At 41.2% G+C, this 14,489-nt stretch overlaps 2 protein-coding genes across 2 annotated transcripts; both read left to right on the forward strand.

The window, feature by feature from the left end:
• Positions 1 to 1,063, forward strand: cartl (cocaine- and amphetamine-regulated transcript-like; the record flags this gene model as incomplete). The annotated part of the gene is made up of 3 exons (XM_084475926.1): positions 1 to 138; positions 347 to 421; positions 956 to 1,063. 3 exons carry the CDS (start codon positions 1 to 3, stop codon positions 1,061 to 1,063), a joined length of 321 nt encoding a protein of 106 aa, XP_084332052.1.
• Positions 1,064 to 13,107: 12,044 nt separating this feature from the next.
• cart3 (cocaine- and amphetamine-regulated transcript 3) lies at positions 13,108 to 13,921 on the forward strand (the record flags this gene model as incomplete). The annotated part of the gene is made up of 3 exons (XM_084476699.1): positions 13,108 to 13,278; positions 13,558 to 13,641; positions 13,814 to 13,921. The coding sequence occupies 3 exons, from the start codon at positions 13,108 to 13,110 to the stop codon at positions 13,919 to 13,921; spliced, it is 363 nt and encodes a 120-aa protein (XP_084332825.1).
• Between the last annotated feature and the right edge of the window lie 568 nt (positions 13,922 to 14,489).

Below are 14,489 nucleotides of genomic sequence, written 5' to 3' on the forward strand. Positions count from 1 at the left end.
ATGGACAATTCTGGCATGCTCCGTGGACTGCTCTGCCTTGGCCTCCTGGCCGTGCTCTGTCACGGACAGACGTCGCAAGAAGTTTCCTCTGAAGACTTTGGAGTAGACCGAAGCGATGTGGGAGCCGAGAGAGATTTTGTAAGTATGATCTTACCTTACCGTGATGGTGTGTTTTAATTACTAGTTAAATCGGAGACAGCAAAACAAGTCTGAGAGTTGGAGCTCTGCTGTTATAATCAGCCTTATTTAAACCAGTCCTCGCCTCGTCTCACATCTGGCTCATCTTTAAGCTGTAAGCTCCCTCATGGACCCATGTTTCTCATCTCTTGGACACTTTGTGGAGCAGATCGAAGCGATGGAGCGCATCCTGGGGAAGATGCACGACCGCGTCTCGCCCCCAGAGAAGAGAGGCATCCAAAAGGTAAATCCTCTACACTTGTCTTACACAAGTGGAAACGCACAAGAAATCAACTTCTGGGAGCCAAGTCTGGCAAAATTAGGTCCTTGTATTTTTCCTGATGCATCATCATTCATTATTTAAACTATAGGCCATGCATGATCAGCTTTAGTCAAATAATGTAAATATGGTAGCGGTAGCCTACTTGAAAGTTGTGTTCCTTTTCCATCCACCTATCAGCCTGTGTTGAACCGCTCTCTCTTCTGCTCTCTCCGTCGATATCGCTGTCTATCTCTCTCTAGAACGTGAGCTATTAGCATTAAAATAATATAGAATTAGGCAAGATGTACAAAATAAAGGATCGTTATATCCAATGGACTAATTACATATGTATTTCTTTAAATATGCCTAATAACAATGAGAACTAATGAAAAGTAGCCTTAAACCAAATACATAGGATTGTAGGTGAAATGCTATATGCATAACGTGCGTAATGTGCGTAACGTGCGTAATGTGCGTATCTCCTCGTGTCTCCTCGGTGCCGCCGCGCCCTGGCAGTGCGGGATGGGCGACAGGTGTGCGATGAAATTCGGGCCCCGCATCGGGAAACTTTGTGACTGCGGCAGAGGGGCCAACTGCAACTCCTACCTCCTCAAGTGCATCTAGAGCCACTCAACTCACACTCCCGACCGAATCACCGCAAGCAGCAGATCCGCAGCAGAGCATCCCGACCCAGACCCACCAGTACATCCATCACTCTCCCCATCACCCCCCTCACCGGGGGTTCCTCTGCAGCCGCCACGCGTCGCACTTGAAATTCACTGCTGCTATGTCTTTGTTATTGCGTTGTGTGTTATTACTCATCGACGTGTTCCAATGTGTATGGCTTTGTTGTTCCACCGCCCCATAAAAAAAGCCATTGATTGTGCACATTTCTGATTGTTCATGTAGCATGTAAATTATGAATAAAAACATGAGGCCTTGTTGCCTTACTTGAATTCCCTTCAGGTTGAACTTTTTTTTTGTTTTTAAAACTTCATGATTCATTGTAGGCCTGTAATGAATTGTCTCGCCTATAAATTCGTTGTTTGATTTTTGGAGTCTTTGAAAAAAATAAATGTTAACGTGAAATTTGAAACACTCGTTATTTTTGCTAACACAATAAACGTCAATGGGGGGGGGGGGGCTGAGAAACGTTCAAGAATAACCGTGGACAAATGCAGCTGTGGTTTTTCAGTCTGATATAACATTTAATAGAATGAAATATATAATATATTAAGCTATCGTTCTTAAATGAACTTTATGTATTGTTGACCGGTTGAAAACATTACAAGGAAATATGCAAACATTAATGCAGTAAAGATGTAGGCCTATGGATAAATATAGGACACAACATGTTTTTCTAGTATTTTCTTTGAAAAGTCAGACATTACACAACTGTTGAGGAAGTTATTGGTTTCTGAGTGCAATGTCAGCAACTTATTCCCAAACTATTAAATACATGAAATGTATGAATGAATGAAAACAATATGTTCAGGCAGTTTTTAACAATCTATCTGTTTACTGATGGACCAAATCCAATATACACCATACCTCCATGGTTCCTGAAGAGCAGAATCCTCTCCTGTCCACTACCCCGCTCACAGACCCTATTAGCTGTATATTTACATACTGTGCAGCAAGCCGGAACAGCCAACTGTGACCCAAAGTGAAGCCATCATTTCCAGCCGGGATGTCTACATCTCTTTATAAATTCAAGGCCAATTCACAACATTTAAAAGCAGGGGGTAACCTTTATGTAAATGTGGTCGTTGAGAAGCGAGCAGTTGAACAACATAATCTGTGGTACGGGTCAGTTATTATCGCTGCCATAAAAGCGAAGCACCACATTTAAAGGGCTTTCAATGGGCTCTATCTTCAGGGAGAGGGCCTGCTGGCTATTCTACTTGTGGCCCAGAGTAGCCCTATAGTGCTTTCCCTGTTTATTGCCTCAATGTTTGGAAGACAATAAAAGGATGTCAATAGTGAGTCCTGAATGAACATTTGGTCTGTGTTTTTTTGCAATGAATCCAAAGATTGCTAAAATCACATTATTATTAAAACCAATATCAAACTATAAGAGCAACACATTTGATTGCATTTGTTAAAAATGCTTTGATCAGAAAAAAGTTATTTGTTTGTCTCTCCTTCTCTCTCTCTCTCTCTCTCTCTCTCTCTCTCTCTCTCTCTCTCTCTCTCTCTCTCTCTCTCTCTCTCTCTCCATCCCTCTCTCTCAAGGCTAAATGAGTGAGGGCTACAATAGAAGCTGACATGTAGTGGCAGCTGTGACTCGTGGCTCTGTTTGAGCAGGTGATGGCTGAACGTCTCCCAGCCGATGGCACAACGCCCACACCGGCCTTTTGATATCTGGGTCGGACCCTCACAGGATAACAACAATGATCACGTTAAGACAATGTCAACCCAGCTACGGTGGTTCATCTATCCTTCAGCATTGATGTTAGCACTTCCGTTAGATGACAGAGCTTGTTTAGTAACCTGGAGGGTGTGTTAGGCCTCACAGAGGTTCCTGCTCTCATTAAAGGATATTGATATTGACTATTGCTACTTCTGTTCAGCTAGTTTCCCTGGAGATCAATTGGAGAGTGCCTGTGGGGATCACTTGAGCTCACCAGTCACCCTTTGACCCTGCAGTGAAACGCCGGTGTGAGGACCCTAATGTTCCAATCGCTCCTCCATCATTACCTGCTGGTGTTTTTCCTTTCTCCGTCTCTGATTTATCCTTACGAGTGAATTCCATTCCAACAAAGTCAATTTAAGTCAGACCCAAGGGGACTTGGTCTTGCCAAGAGCAAATCATTAAGTACTACTGTTTGAGAATCCTGAAATGAGAGTTTGTGATTTCTCCTGCTGACCTGGCCGTCTTTATTCTGTTGCTGCGGTCTCCATCACTCCCCTGTCCCATCCACCCCTCAGCCTGACCACTTTCTAATAACCCTGCTTTCTCTTTTGTTTTTGTGATGTTCTTTATTTACGGGACCTCATTAAAGGATCCAAATAAAGCAACAATTACATTTGCACATATCGTATTAAACTTTAAGCATTATATTACATATTCGTCCACTAATCTAGTCTCATTGGATGAAGGTGTATTTCAACTGTGACTTTTCCCTGCGCCTCGATATAATTGTGTATGTCACGTGATCCATTTAAATTACATTGAGTTGTATACCAATTAGCATTCTTTGTGATAAGGCCCTTTTTTTCGTGAATGTTTAATGGGATTAGTCACAGACTGGTGTATCAGGGCCGCAATACGGCCAGCTAATTATGTCAGTGGTTAACTGACCATGCACCAAAGTATTGACCTAGCAACAAAAAAAAAGAACTAGTTCTGCAGGACAACTGATTCAACAGTTTTAAGGTGGATTGGGTCTAGCCTAATGTATAGGTCACCATTCATATAGATACTAGTTCAGATTAGAAATGTTTATTTGATATGTGTGTAGCAATGTGCAGGCTACATGCCTGCACAGGTGTCTTTACTGGGCGCCCCCAGATACAGGGACACTGGGCGGTGCTTTTAATAGCCAGTTTATTGTAGAGGTGGAGGATGGACAATGCTACATGAGGTGGCCCTGCCCACTATGCTGCTCTATAGGTGATCTCCCTGAGTGAGTGGGGTGACGGCTGGTTTAATCTGTGCATATTGATTACTCAATGTGCACAGGTGTGCAACCTCACCCAGCCCCAGAGTCCAATCAGTCTGACTCGGGCCAGCTGAGGTTTAAACCAGCCATCCTTCACACACACTCCACAAAATGCTTTCTGGAATATCTATTTTCCAGAAATGTATTTAGTTTTATTTCATTTACTGGTTATTTTACAATAATTATCCTTTAATTAACATAAGTAAATGCAGTAATAATCATTAACCAACAGCTAATTTACAGTTAAGCAATGTGTCACAAATAATTTACGAATGGTATATATTTGTATATTTATGAATGCTGTTCATCTAAGATAGAAATTAACCTTATTTATAAGGGTTAGGGTTAACCCTAGCCACTAACCCTAACCCTTAGTATAACCGTAACCCCTACACTGACCAAATGCTAATGCTATTCAATCATGCTTCTTACTGCATTAACGACTGTTTAATTAATATACACTTATCGTAAGCGGTGACCCATTTATTTAAACCAGAGCAGTGCCTGTTGAAGACATGCCTGGTCGGTCCGGGCTGGTCGCCTGGCCTCCGGTATCACTGCTGTCAGCTTTCTTGAGAACCGCACATCCAAACCGCTCATCCAACAGCCATGTCAAACGGCTGTTGAGAAAATGAAAGAACATTCATACACACATGCGTACAAACTTCTACATGCATTATCATTCATACACACAAACCTAGATACATACATACATACATACATACGTACATACAAACCTAGATACATACATACATACATACATACATACATAGTAGGCTACATAGATACATATGTACATACATACACACATACATACACACACCCACATACATACATACATACATACATACATACATACATACATACATATATACATACAAACCTAGATACATACATACAAACATACATACATACATACATACATACATACATAAACATACATATGTACATACATACACACATACATACATACATACATACATACATACATACAAACATACATACGTACATACATACACACATACATACATACATACATACATACATACGTACATACATATACACATACAAACCTAGATACACACACACACACACACACACACACACACACACACACACACACACACACACACACACACACACACATACGTTCAAACATCATACATCATGCATCCAAACCAACATACATATTAATTGAAGTTAGATATTTCATTCAGTGTAGCCTATATAATCCTCTAGTGGTGTTTAATGCTGCTTGGCCCCATAATTCAGCTCCCAGCTTCTTGGAACGTTATTGTTATTACAATGATCCATCACATCACACAAAGCAGTTGAGTTATGAGATATTTGTGCTCTATTACTCCAGGCCTCTTGTATTTTCTCAAAAGAACCATTCCAGATGGGGAAGGTCTACTAACATTATGCTCCGCTCCCCTGCATGGAACCATCTTCATCATTAGGTGTTACACTGGATTGATAACTTAAGATGTAGCGGAACATATTCAGATTTTTATTTTTTTGTCTCTTGTTGTTGTGCTGTGAGAAAAACAATAGCTCCATCCCTCTATTGTTACCCTGTGTTCACTATAATCTGACTGTGTTGGGGTATGGGTAGGATGGGGTTGTAGTGGTGTTTGACTGCCAGCCAAAAGGTACTGGGTTTGATTTCTGTGAGCAAGATGCCTGAACCCAACCTGCTTTTTAATGCCCTGCAGTCACTTTTGGAAAACAGTGAATAGTTTTATGTACCTTTATGGTCTAAGGTGCTAACAATTCAGCTCCCCTATAGGAGGTTAGGAGGAAGGGAGAGAGGCTGCGGGCAGCAGGTACCGGCCTGCTTCCCTGGAGCTGAAACAGAACATCACTGATCATCAACTTCTCTTTAAAACCGCATTAGAAATAAGATCACCAAAATGCACCAATAAAGGTAATTCAAAAAATAATAATATTCATGCGGTGAGTCTCAAATCATTGCATTACTGCATAGAAAATAAATTGACCTAGCAAAAGCTTTTTGAATGCCATTATATCATTGAGCCAAGCCTTTTTTTATGGAAAAATATTGAAGGGCGAGTCTTAAAAGGCACTTATGCTTATTCTTTGTCTCTTGCTCTCTCTCTCTCTCGTGCACTTTCTCTCTCTCTGTCTCTTGCTCTATCTCTCGCGCTTTCTCTGTCTCTGTCTCTGTCTCGGTCTCTGTCTGTCTCTGTCTCTGTCTCTGTCTCTGTGTATGTAGTATATGTGGTCCTCCGCCTATTGCCAGTAGGTGGCACTGTTTACCTTTCAGTAGTACTAGATTCTCCAGTCGGTCATTTACCACACATAAACCACATCGTTACAATTAAGCATCTGGTTTGAGTAACGTATAATTCCCTAAACTCTCATAATCCCTTCCTTTAGCATTCATCCAAAAGCATCTCAAATGTCGCAGGTTTCAGTTTCTGAATTGGGAAGCATAATGTTAATAAAGCAATTTGATTACTTCAGGATTTGTATGGTTTTATCTTAATGGAAAACCACAAATATTAATCACCACCATCCTTAAGATGGCATATGCTTAGATATAAACGCCAACCCATAGAAGAGAGTGTAATGGGCCAGTCAGGGTTCTGTCATGTGTGCTCACTAGATTGCTCCTACGGCTAGCTCTTCAGGTGGTGGTCTCTACCCGTCAACACGTTTAATCAAACACATGGATTATCTTTGGTTCCAGAGCAAGGGGAGATTAAAGCAGGTTACTAATGACCTTTGGGGCTCTTCGTATCATTTCCCTAACAAGGGAATTATTCTTCTGCGATTGTCAGACACAAGACCATTAGGACCACCTCAATATCTCTGTCGTTGTAGACAAATTGGTGACTAATGTGAATCATTAAAACACCTCTAATAACAACTCTTGATACAAAATGTATTATTCAGCAAGCCTAATTACCTTCAAGGCTTGTTGAACTGTGGTTTTGTGAAAGAAGGGGCATAATTATCAACCTAATTTCTGATCTGCTCAACAATAACAATTACATCTCATTTTAGGCGTATATTACCTGCACTTAATCTCTCAGACCTTTCTCCATTTGGCCACTCCTTGTAAGGAATCTAAGAGATTATGATCTCAACATAATTGAAAAGATCTCCTAGGTGTCCAACTGCTTTGCTGTCCTAGATAAACACAACTGCATACATTACCATCACATAATAGGTCATGTAGGAGGATTCTGAACAAGATATTGTACAGAATCTCTTCATAAAACAGATGTCTCTCTCCTCCCCTTGACCACAGATGCTTTCTTCCATGTGTTGTCTATATGTGGTCGCTACTGACCTTACATCTATCTCTCACAAATGAGCAAGAATTAGAATTGATTTAAACCTGATCACATTTGTAAACCTGCAATATAGCGTTCATTTGGTCTTCCAAAACCTGTTGTATAACATCATGCTGCATTCTTATTGCGCTCTGCAAACATCTCTGACCCATTTCCAGAGAGGCACAAACGTAGATGGACATCATTAACCTGTATGGCTTATGGTCTTCCTCAAATCTATTATTCATCCCTCAGAGATGAGTTTGATTTAATAGCCTTGATGTGTTCTTTAAGGTCCTGGTCCTGAGTTAATCCCGGGGATTCTAGGGAACTCATCAAGGACACTTTGGCCCGCCTGTCAGAGTACAGAGAACATTCTAGTTAGGTCAACTGGACAGGGCGGTAGTGCTCTGAGCTATAGACCTTCATATACCACCAAATACCTCCTCCTGTCCTTCAAGGCCACTCCCTATAGTAGTCATGATCGACCTTTAGTTCTTTTTTTTCATTATTATCCTAATATTATTCAGGTTTATCCAATCCTAGGGATGATTGAATGTGCTATACCTCATGAGATTCATGTGTTTCGACACATGGAGATATCTAAGTTCACATTGGTGTGCTTGTAAACGTGCTGGAGCATAAACTCATACTGCAGGGCTTTGTTCTGAACCGAAAATATTCATTTATTAAATTTTTTATCTCTTCGCTTTTTGGGGGGTTTTACTTTGAAAAACCGAAAAGCCCCGTGTGTATTGTCTTTCATTGTTGGTCTGCCTCTCCCCGTGGCCGTGTTTACTCCCACATCATCAACTGCTCTTTTGTCGACAGGTTCTTCAAAGCAGAAATTAATTCCATAATCCAGTCCAGAGAGGTGGGCTATTGTCCCTGTTCTCCTTCATCCATTTATTTTTTCAAATTCTAGTGTTTGGTCATCACTATAGAACTTCTCACGTCACATAAATCCTTGTCAATATCATTTAAAATATATTGTTAATGTCTCTAGATATGTGATTCCAATGAATTTGACCATGGCTGTAACATTTTACATTGTATTATACATTGCTGTATAATATAAATTGCTTTAATTATGTTTTGATGCTCCTCTGCCTATGTGCACACACACACACACACACACACACACACGCACACACACGCACACACACGCACACACACGCACACACATCCGTGAGTACAAGTGTTTTATAAATAAAGTTGACTTTGTGTGACACGCAGCGACGAGAGATGATTGTCCCTTCCTGATTTCTGCACACCACAATTACAGAAAACACTGTGTATTACCCGAAGCCCCCACCAAGACAATAGGCAGACAGATATAAAGGTCCTACACTTGGAGCCCTTAATTAGCTCATGGTGACGCACAGAGGCTCCCGAGAGGGCTGCAGGGTCGACATGGAGATCTTTTCAGGATATATCTTATTTACTCAACTCTCCTCTTCACGGTTGTACGAAGTTATACGCTTTTTTCTCACCCCCGAATTATTTGCGTTTTGATCCTCGCATTAACATTATGTTTATTTTTTCCGTTGATCTTGCGAGTTTCCAAAACGGCCTCATCATCATCATCATCCCTCTCGGCGTGTTCTGGAAGTTGTGTAACACTGCGGTAATAATTAAACAGCATGGCCTTTGTTTTGACTCTGGTGCCCGGGCTTTGAAGGGGCTTAGCGATATCGTTAAACGGTGGGAACCGGCAGGCCTTTTGAATTAATCATCCCTTCAACCCACTCAAGTGTACAAAAAAATGAACAATTTTCTCCCTCCAACATGCATCGGGTCTAAAGATAAACAGGAGAGCCCATACGTAGGCGAGAGGGTAGACGCCCAAGGAAAGCAGTGTTACCGAGGATGTGAGCAGATTAATTCTGACGTGCAGCATCAGCAGCATCAGCATCAGCATCATCATCGTCATGTTGCGTGCATTCATTAAAAATGCAGTTTGTTAAAAGGGAGTTAAAGGAGAACAAAGTGTTTCTTACTTCCGCCGAAAGTGAATTAATTTCTTCCCCATGGGTGAGCTGTGAAAAATCAATGCAATAAAGTGATGGGTCAAATATTGATATTCAGTTATTGTTGACTTGTATTGGATTCCAAATCAATGCCAACTTTTTTGTATTCAAGCCATGAAAACGAATGACAGAAATGAAAGGAAGCAGGGAAGGTGTGTCAGACACAGCGGCGGGTCAACGGCCTGGAGGTACTGCATCCAATCACGGGGTTTTGAAGCACCTGCCCCCCACTGTTTGACACACCCCGTCAGCCGCAGAACGGGCTGCTGATTGAGCTGAGTGCCGCTGGGGGCGGCACTGGGGGGGGGGGGCGCTGTGGGGACATCTTCCTGACCCTTCAATCCTTCGGCTCCCCGCGGTGATCAATATATGGGCTAATCGGTGGCTTTGGGCGTTTATCCCAGCTTGAATATTTTCCTCAAGTGTGTGTCTATACTTTAAATTGCCCCAAACTATTTCAATTTTGTTGTTAAAAAACGAAAAAAACGAATGTGCAGACGTTTAGCCTTTGAAGAGATATCTTTACAGAATGGATGTTGTCCGGTTTGATTTGGTTGAAGGTCGTGACTCATGGCTCAAGGGAGGATGGCCACACCGGCTAGATAGAATGACGATCACTGCCAACGTCTGGGATAGTTTTACATAAACCCTCTAATCCATCCAGAGGATAGTGTATAAGCATTACACCCCGAGATATGAACGTGATACTGAATATGTTGTGTTTTTATTGGATTTAAGCAGGTACTAACTGGAAGGACTTATTAAAATGCAAAGCGTTTTAATATGAGTCATCGTCCACATAAACAGTTTGTATTTTGTGCAAAGAGTTGGTTTTTCAAAGGTCTTGGATATTTTAGTTTGTGGATTTAAATAGAAGGAGACAAACAAAGAATCTGTGTGTGTGTGTGTGTGTGTGTGTGTGTGTGTGTGTGTGTGTGTGTGTGTGTGTGTGTGTGTGTGTGTGTGTGTGTGTGTGCGTGTGGCTGTGGCTGTGGCTGTGTGTAGAAGGAACAGGAGAACACAACATTACCTACAACTACTTTTGGTGTCGTTAAGTGGAGTCTTACAGAAAAACCTTTATCCAAATTAGAGATTCATTATTTTCTCTGTTTATATATGAATATGTGTGAGCAAAATAATCAACGCTAAATATTCCAATTCAGTTTATTCAAAGAAACAAACTAAATCAGGAAGGGAAAGGTGGAGAGTACATCCCATTAAACAAACAAACAAACAAATCCAAATCGATATCTAAATCGTGAAATGGTACTTTCATATTTTCATTTTCATTTTTGATGTGGATTGTTCTGCTGAGCGCAATCACCCAAATGGTTATGCTGGTAAACCTCTAATGAGAGGAAGAGAGAACATATAACTCCTGTGTTTACTGGCTGCCTGTATCACAATTGACTTTGGAGTGCTTCTATGGAGTGGCTCTATTAGGCTCCTAATGGAACACAACTCCTTAAATGTACCCCCTCACCCTGTCCCTCTTGGTCCCAAATAGAGCCCCCAGGTCCTCTACTGCTGGCCTCTGGCTCCATACACTCAGTGGAGAGGCTGATTGACTCACGATGTCTTAAGGTGTGGAGTAGCCTTGCACTCAAAGAGGTGATGACAGAGAGGTGCTGATGCTCTGTGCATGTTGAAGAAGTTATGAGACTCTTCATCGATTTGTTCTCTCCCTTCCTTCTTTTACATGTTATACTGTTGATAACTGTCTTTGTGCTTTTCTTGTATTGTTTTATTGTATTATCATTGTATATTCTAATTGATGTTACATCTGTGTCACCCTAAAAGTCAATGTATGGATGTATGGACAAATGCAAAGGATGATGAGAGACTTATTTCACACCATTTACATACTTTCCCTTTTTTGCCCAGTAGTTCAGTATTGACTATAACCATGTCTCCTGTCATATCACATCACTAGGGTGCAGAGGAATGCACACACCAGTCAGTCACAGGTCACACACACACACACACACACACACACACACACACACACACACACACACACACACACACACACACACACACACACACACACACACACACACACACACACTCAACACACTTTCTTGTTTCGCAACGTGAAATGCAGGGCCTCTAATGAACCTCACCTTTGTGTCCTCAGAGGGCATGGATGTCTTCTCCTGGAGGCTGCCAGGAGACAGCAGCAGCCTCCGTGGATTCCAGCGTCATTATTACGGACAACTACTGCTTTCCCTGCTCGGAATTGCAAAACCTGGGCGCACGCTGAACCTCATTACTTATTATCGTCGTAAAATGGTATACATCTAAACCAAAACACCAACAGAAGGGTACGTCGGCGTGTGTGTGTGTGTGTGTGTGTGTGTGTGTGTGTGTGTGTGTGTGTGTGTGTGTGTGTGTGTGTGTGTGTGTGTGTGTGTGTGTGTGTGTGTGTGTGTGTGTGTGTGTGTAGTGTATAAAAAGCATACGCGTCATCCCGGCTCTTTATTTTCATGGGGCGGTGTTGGGCCAGGTAAGGACCGGGAGCCGGGGACGGATGATTGCAAGACTTATGGCTGCGCGGTTAATGAAGTGCCGTGTTCGGAATAAACCGCGAGATTGGGGTCCAAGTCATTAAAAAACCCGGGGAAGAGGAATGAGTCATGCAGCCGCCAGTAGAATCAAAGCCTGCGGTGTCTTCCAGCGCCCGGCTCTGCCAATAGGAGCGCAGGAGAGGAGGAGGAAGAGGAGAAAAAAGGACACAGAGAAATACCAGATCAAAGCAATGGCATGCTGCCCCCACGACGCCCGCACTGGGGATAACTGGGTGCAGCAGATTTACGCAATTACACAATTACAATATTCCCTACACCCACTTGGGTTTTAAAACACTGTAAGGACTGATGCCCCCAGCACTGATGTTCTTTTTTTAAACATTTGTCTCTGTGATGAGATTGTTGTATTTTCACAAGCAGATTACTTGTTTTACATATTTGGAACGATGCCGATTCGGTCCCAGTATGCTCAGTGACGGGTGGATTGGAAATACATCTGCGATGACAAAGCTGAATGAATGACAAGGCTGAATGATAAAGCTATTGCAGTCCAATGGTTATGCCATACGCTACATTTAAGCACTCATTCATTGAGTTATGAGTTCATTATAAACTACATAAATCCAATGAAGATGAATCTGCAGCTAAACATATGTTGGCCTATGTATTTAGTTTCTAAGTCATATGTCCTCCGTTGTATCACCTTATCAGAAGAGAGGAAGATTAAAACCATAGCAACAGCAAATAATCAATAAAATCAAACCATTGTAATTTTTAAATAAAATGACGAAATTATGAAATGAATGATGAAAAAAAAAGTAACCAGAAATGCTTTTCTTAGGTTTTATAATTGTTTTCAGGATTACGCATCATATATATCCAAATATAGGCTATAGCTTGTGTTGCGTCGTTGGCTTTCGACGAGGGGCAACTTTGGACAGATTTGCCCAGCAACTTTACGCAGTGACTCATACTCGGCAGCTCTTACGCATGGAAAAAAAATAAAAGGACGAGGTGGAGCAAGAAGTAGACGAAATCTGAAGAATCTGATAAAAGCTGTTTGGGGTGTGAAGACTGGGTATATTTGGCAGGACTTTTTGGAGGGGATAGACTATTCTACTACTACTATATACGTCTAAAACCATGGAGAGCTCCAGAGTGTGGACCAGAGCCTTGGTCTGCGCCGTGCTCCTCTCGGCTCCTCTCGTCCATGGAGCTGATCTTTATAACTCGGAGTCGGAGGAGGACATCAGCACCAGAGCCTTGCGGGACTTTTATCCTAAAGGTCCAAACTTGACCAACGAGAGGCAGCTGGTGAGCATGTCCCGGACGTAGCCTATATATTGCATGTCCCCCTATCATCATTTTTATTAGTGTATATTATTATTTTTATTAGACTGATGTTTATTTTTCTTGACGCTTGATGTTGTTGTTGTTGTTGTTGTTGTTGTTGTTGTTGTTGTTGTTGTTTTGTTTTGTTTTGTTTTTTCATATGTTATTATGATATTTATTCGACGTAATTGATATCTTTTTGAATGATAATAATTGAAACCTAGCGTTTTGTTTCCACATCTTTCTGGTTCATTTCGACAGCTTGGGGCTCTCCACGAAGTTCTGGAAAAACTGCAAACAAGGAAAATGCCATTATGGGAGAAGAAATTTGGCCAAGTTCCAACGGTAGCTTTAAACTCTAGCAAGAAAATACTATGGCAGAATACTTCGATTATACGTTACTATTATATTGTATTCTATATTTGGATCAACTGTAGGATGCACTAGCTCCACACTCAGCCTTGATGTTGACCATGATGCTGAAGCAAACTTTGTGCATGTGTTGTTCCTCTTCCAGTGCGACATCGGAGAGCAGTGCGCCATCAGGAAAGGAGCGCGGATCGGGAAGATGTGCGACTGCCCTCGGGGATCCTTTTGCAACTTTTTCCTGTTAAAATGCTTGTAAAATAGGGAAGTGGTTTGAATGTAGACTATATGGGGAAGGGAGGAAATACCCTTCCCGGAGTGTATTTGATATATTATTTTTTTTAAACAATAAATGTCCTCAAATAAATGTGTCAGAGTATTTAATAGTTCAGATATGATTAGTAAGCTGAACGCCTGAATCCAAAAAGGTTAATCACATTTGAAATGAATGTTTGCTGTATGAATCATAATAAACTGTGCCAAAGTTGTGACACCCTTCTTAACAATAGTAGTCTACCGTATCTCAATCAAATATTATACCGTTCATGAGATGTGTTATTATAAAGGTCATGTTGTGTATTTGTTTAGCTTAGGCATCTTTCAACTGTGGATAATATCAAGACAAACTGCCATATCATAAATCACTGTTGGTTTACATGTTCATATTTCAAAGCAAATTCCTTAAATACAATTTCAATTTCAAAATTTGCTCAATATTATTCTTTAATGTGTTATGTGTAAGTGTAATCAAATAATATTTCCGGTAATGTCAAATCATGTGTTTCAAGGATTTCATATTTTTGATTATATTTTGTCATATGAGATAA

Source organism: Micromesistius poutassou (genome assembly GCF_964030765.1).
Source record: "Micromesistius poutassou genome assembly, chromosome: 12".
NCBI lineage: Eukaryota > Metazoa > Chordata > Actinopteri > Gadiformes > Gadidae > Micromesistius > Micromesistius poutassou.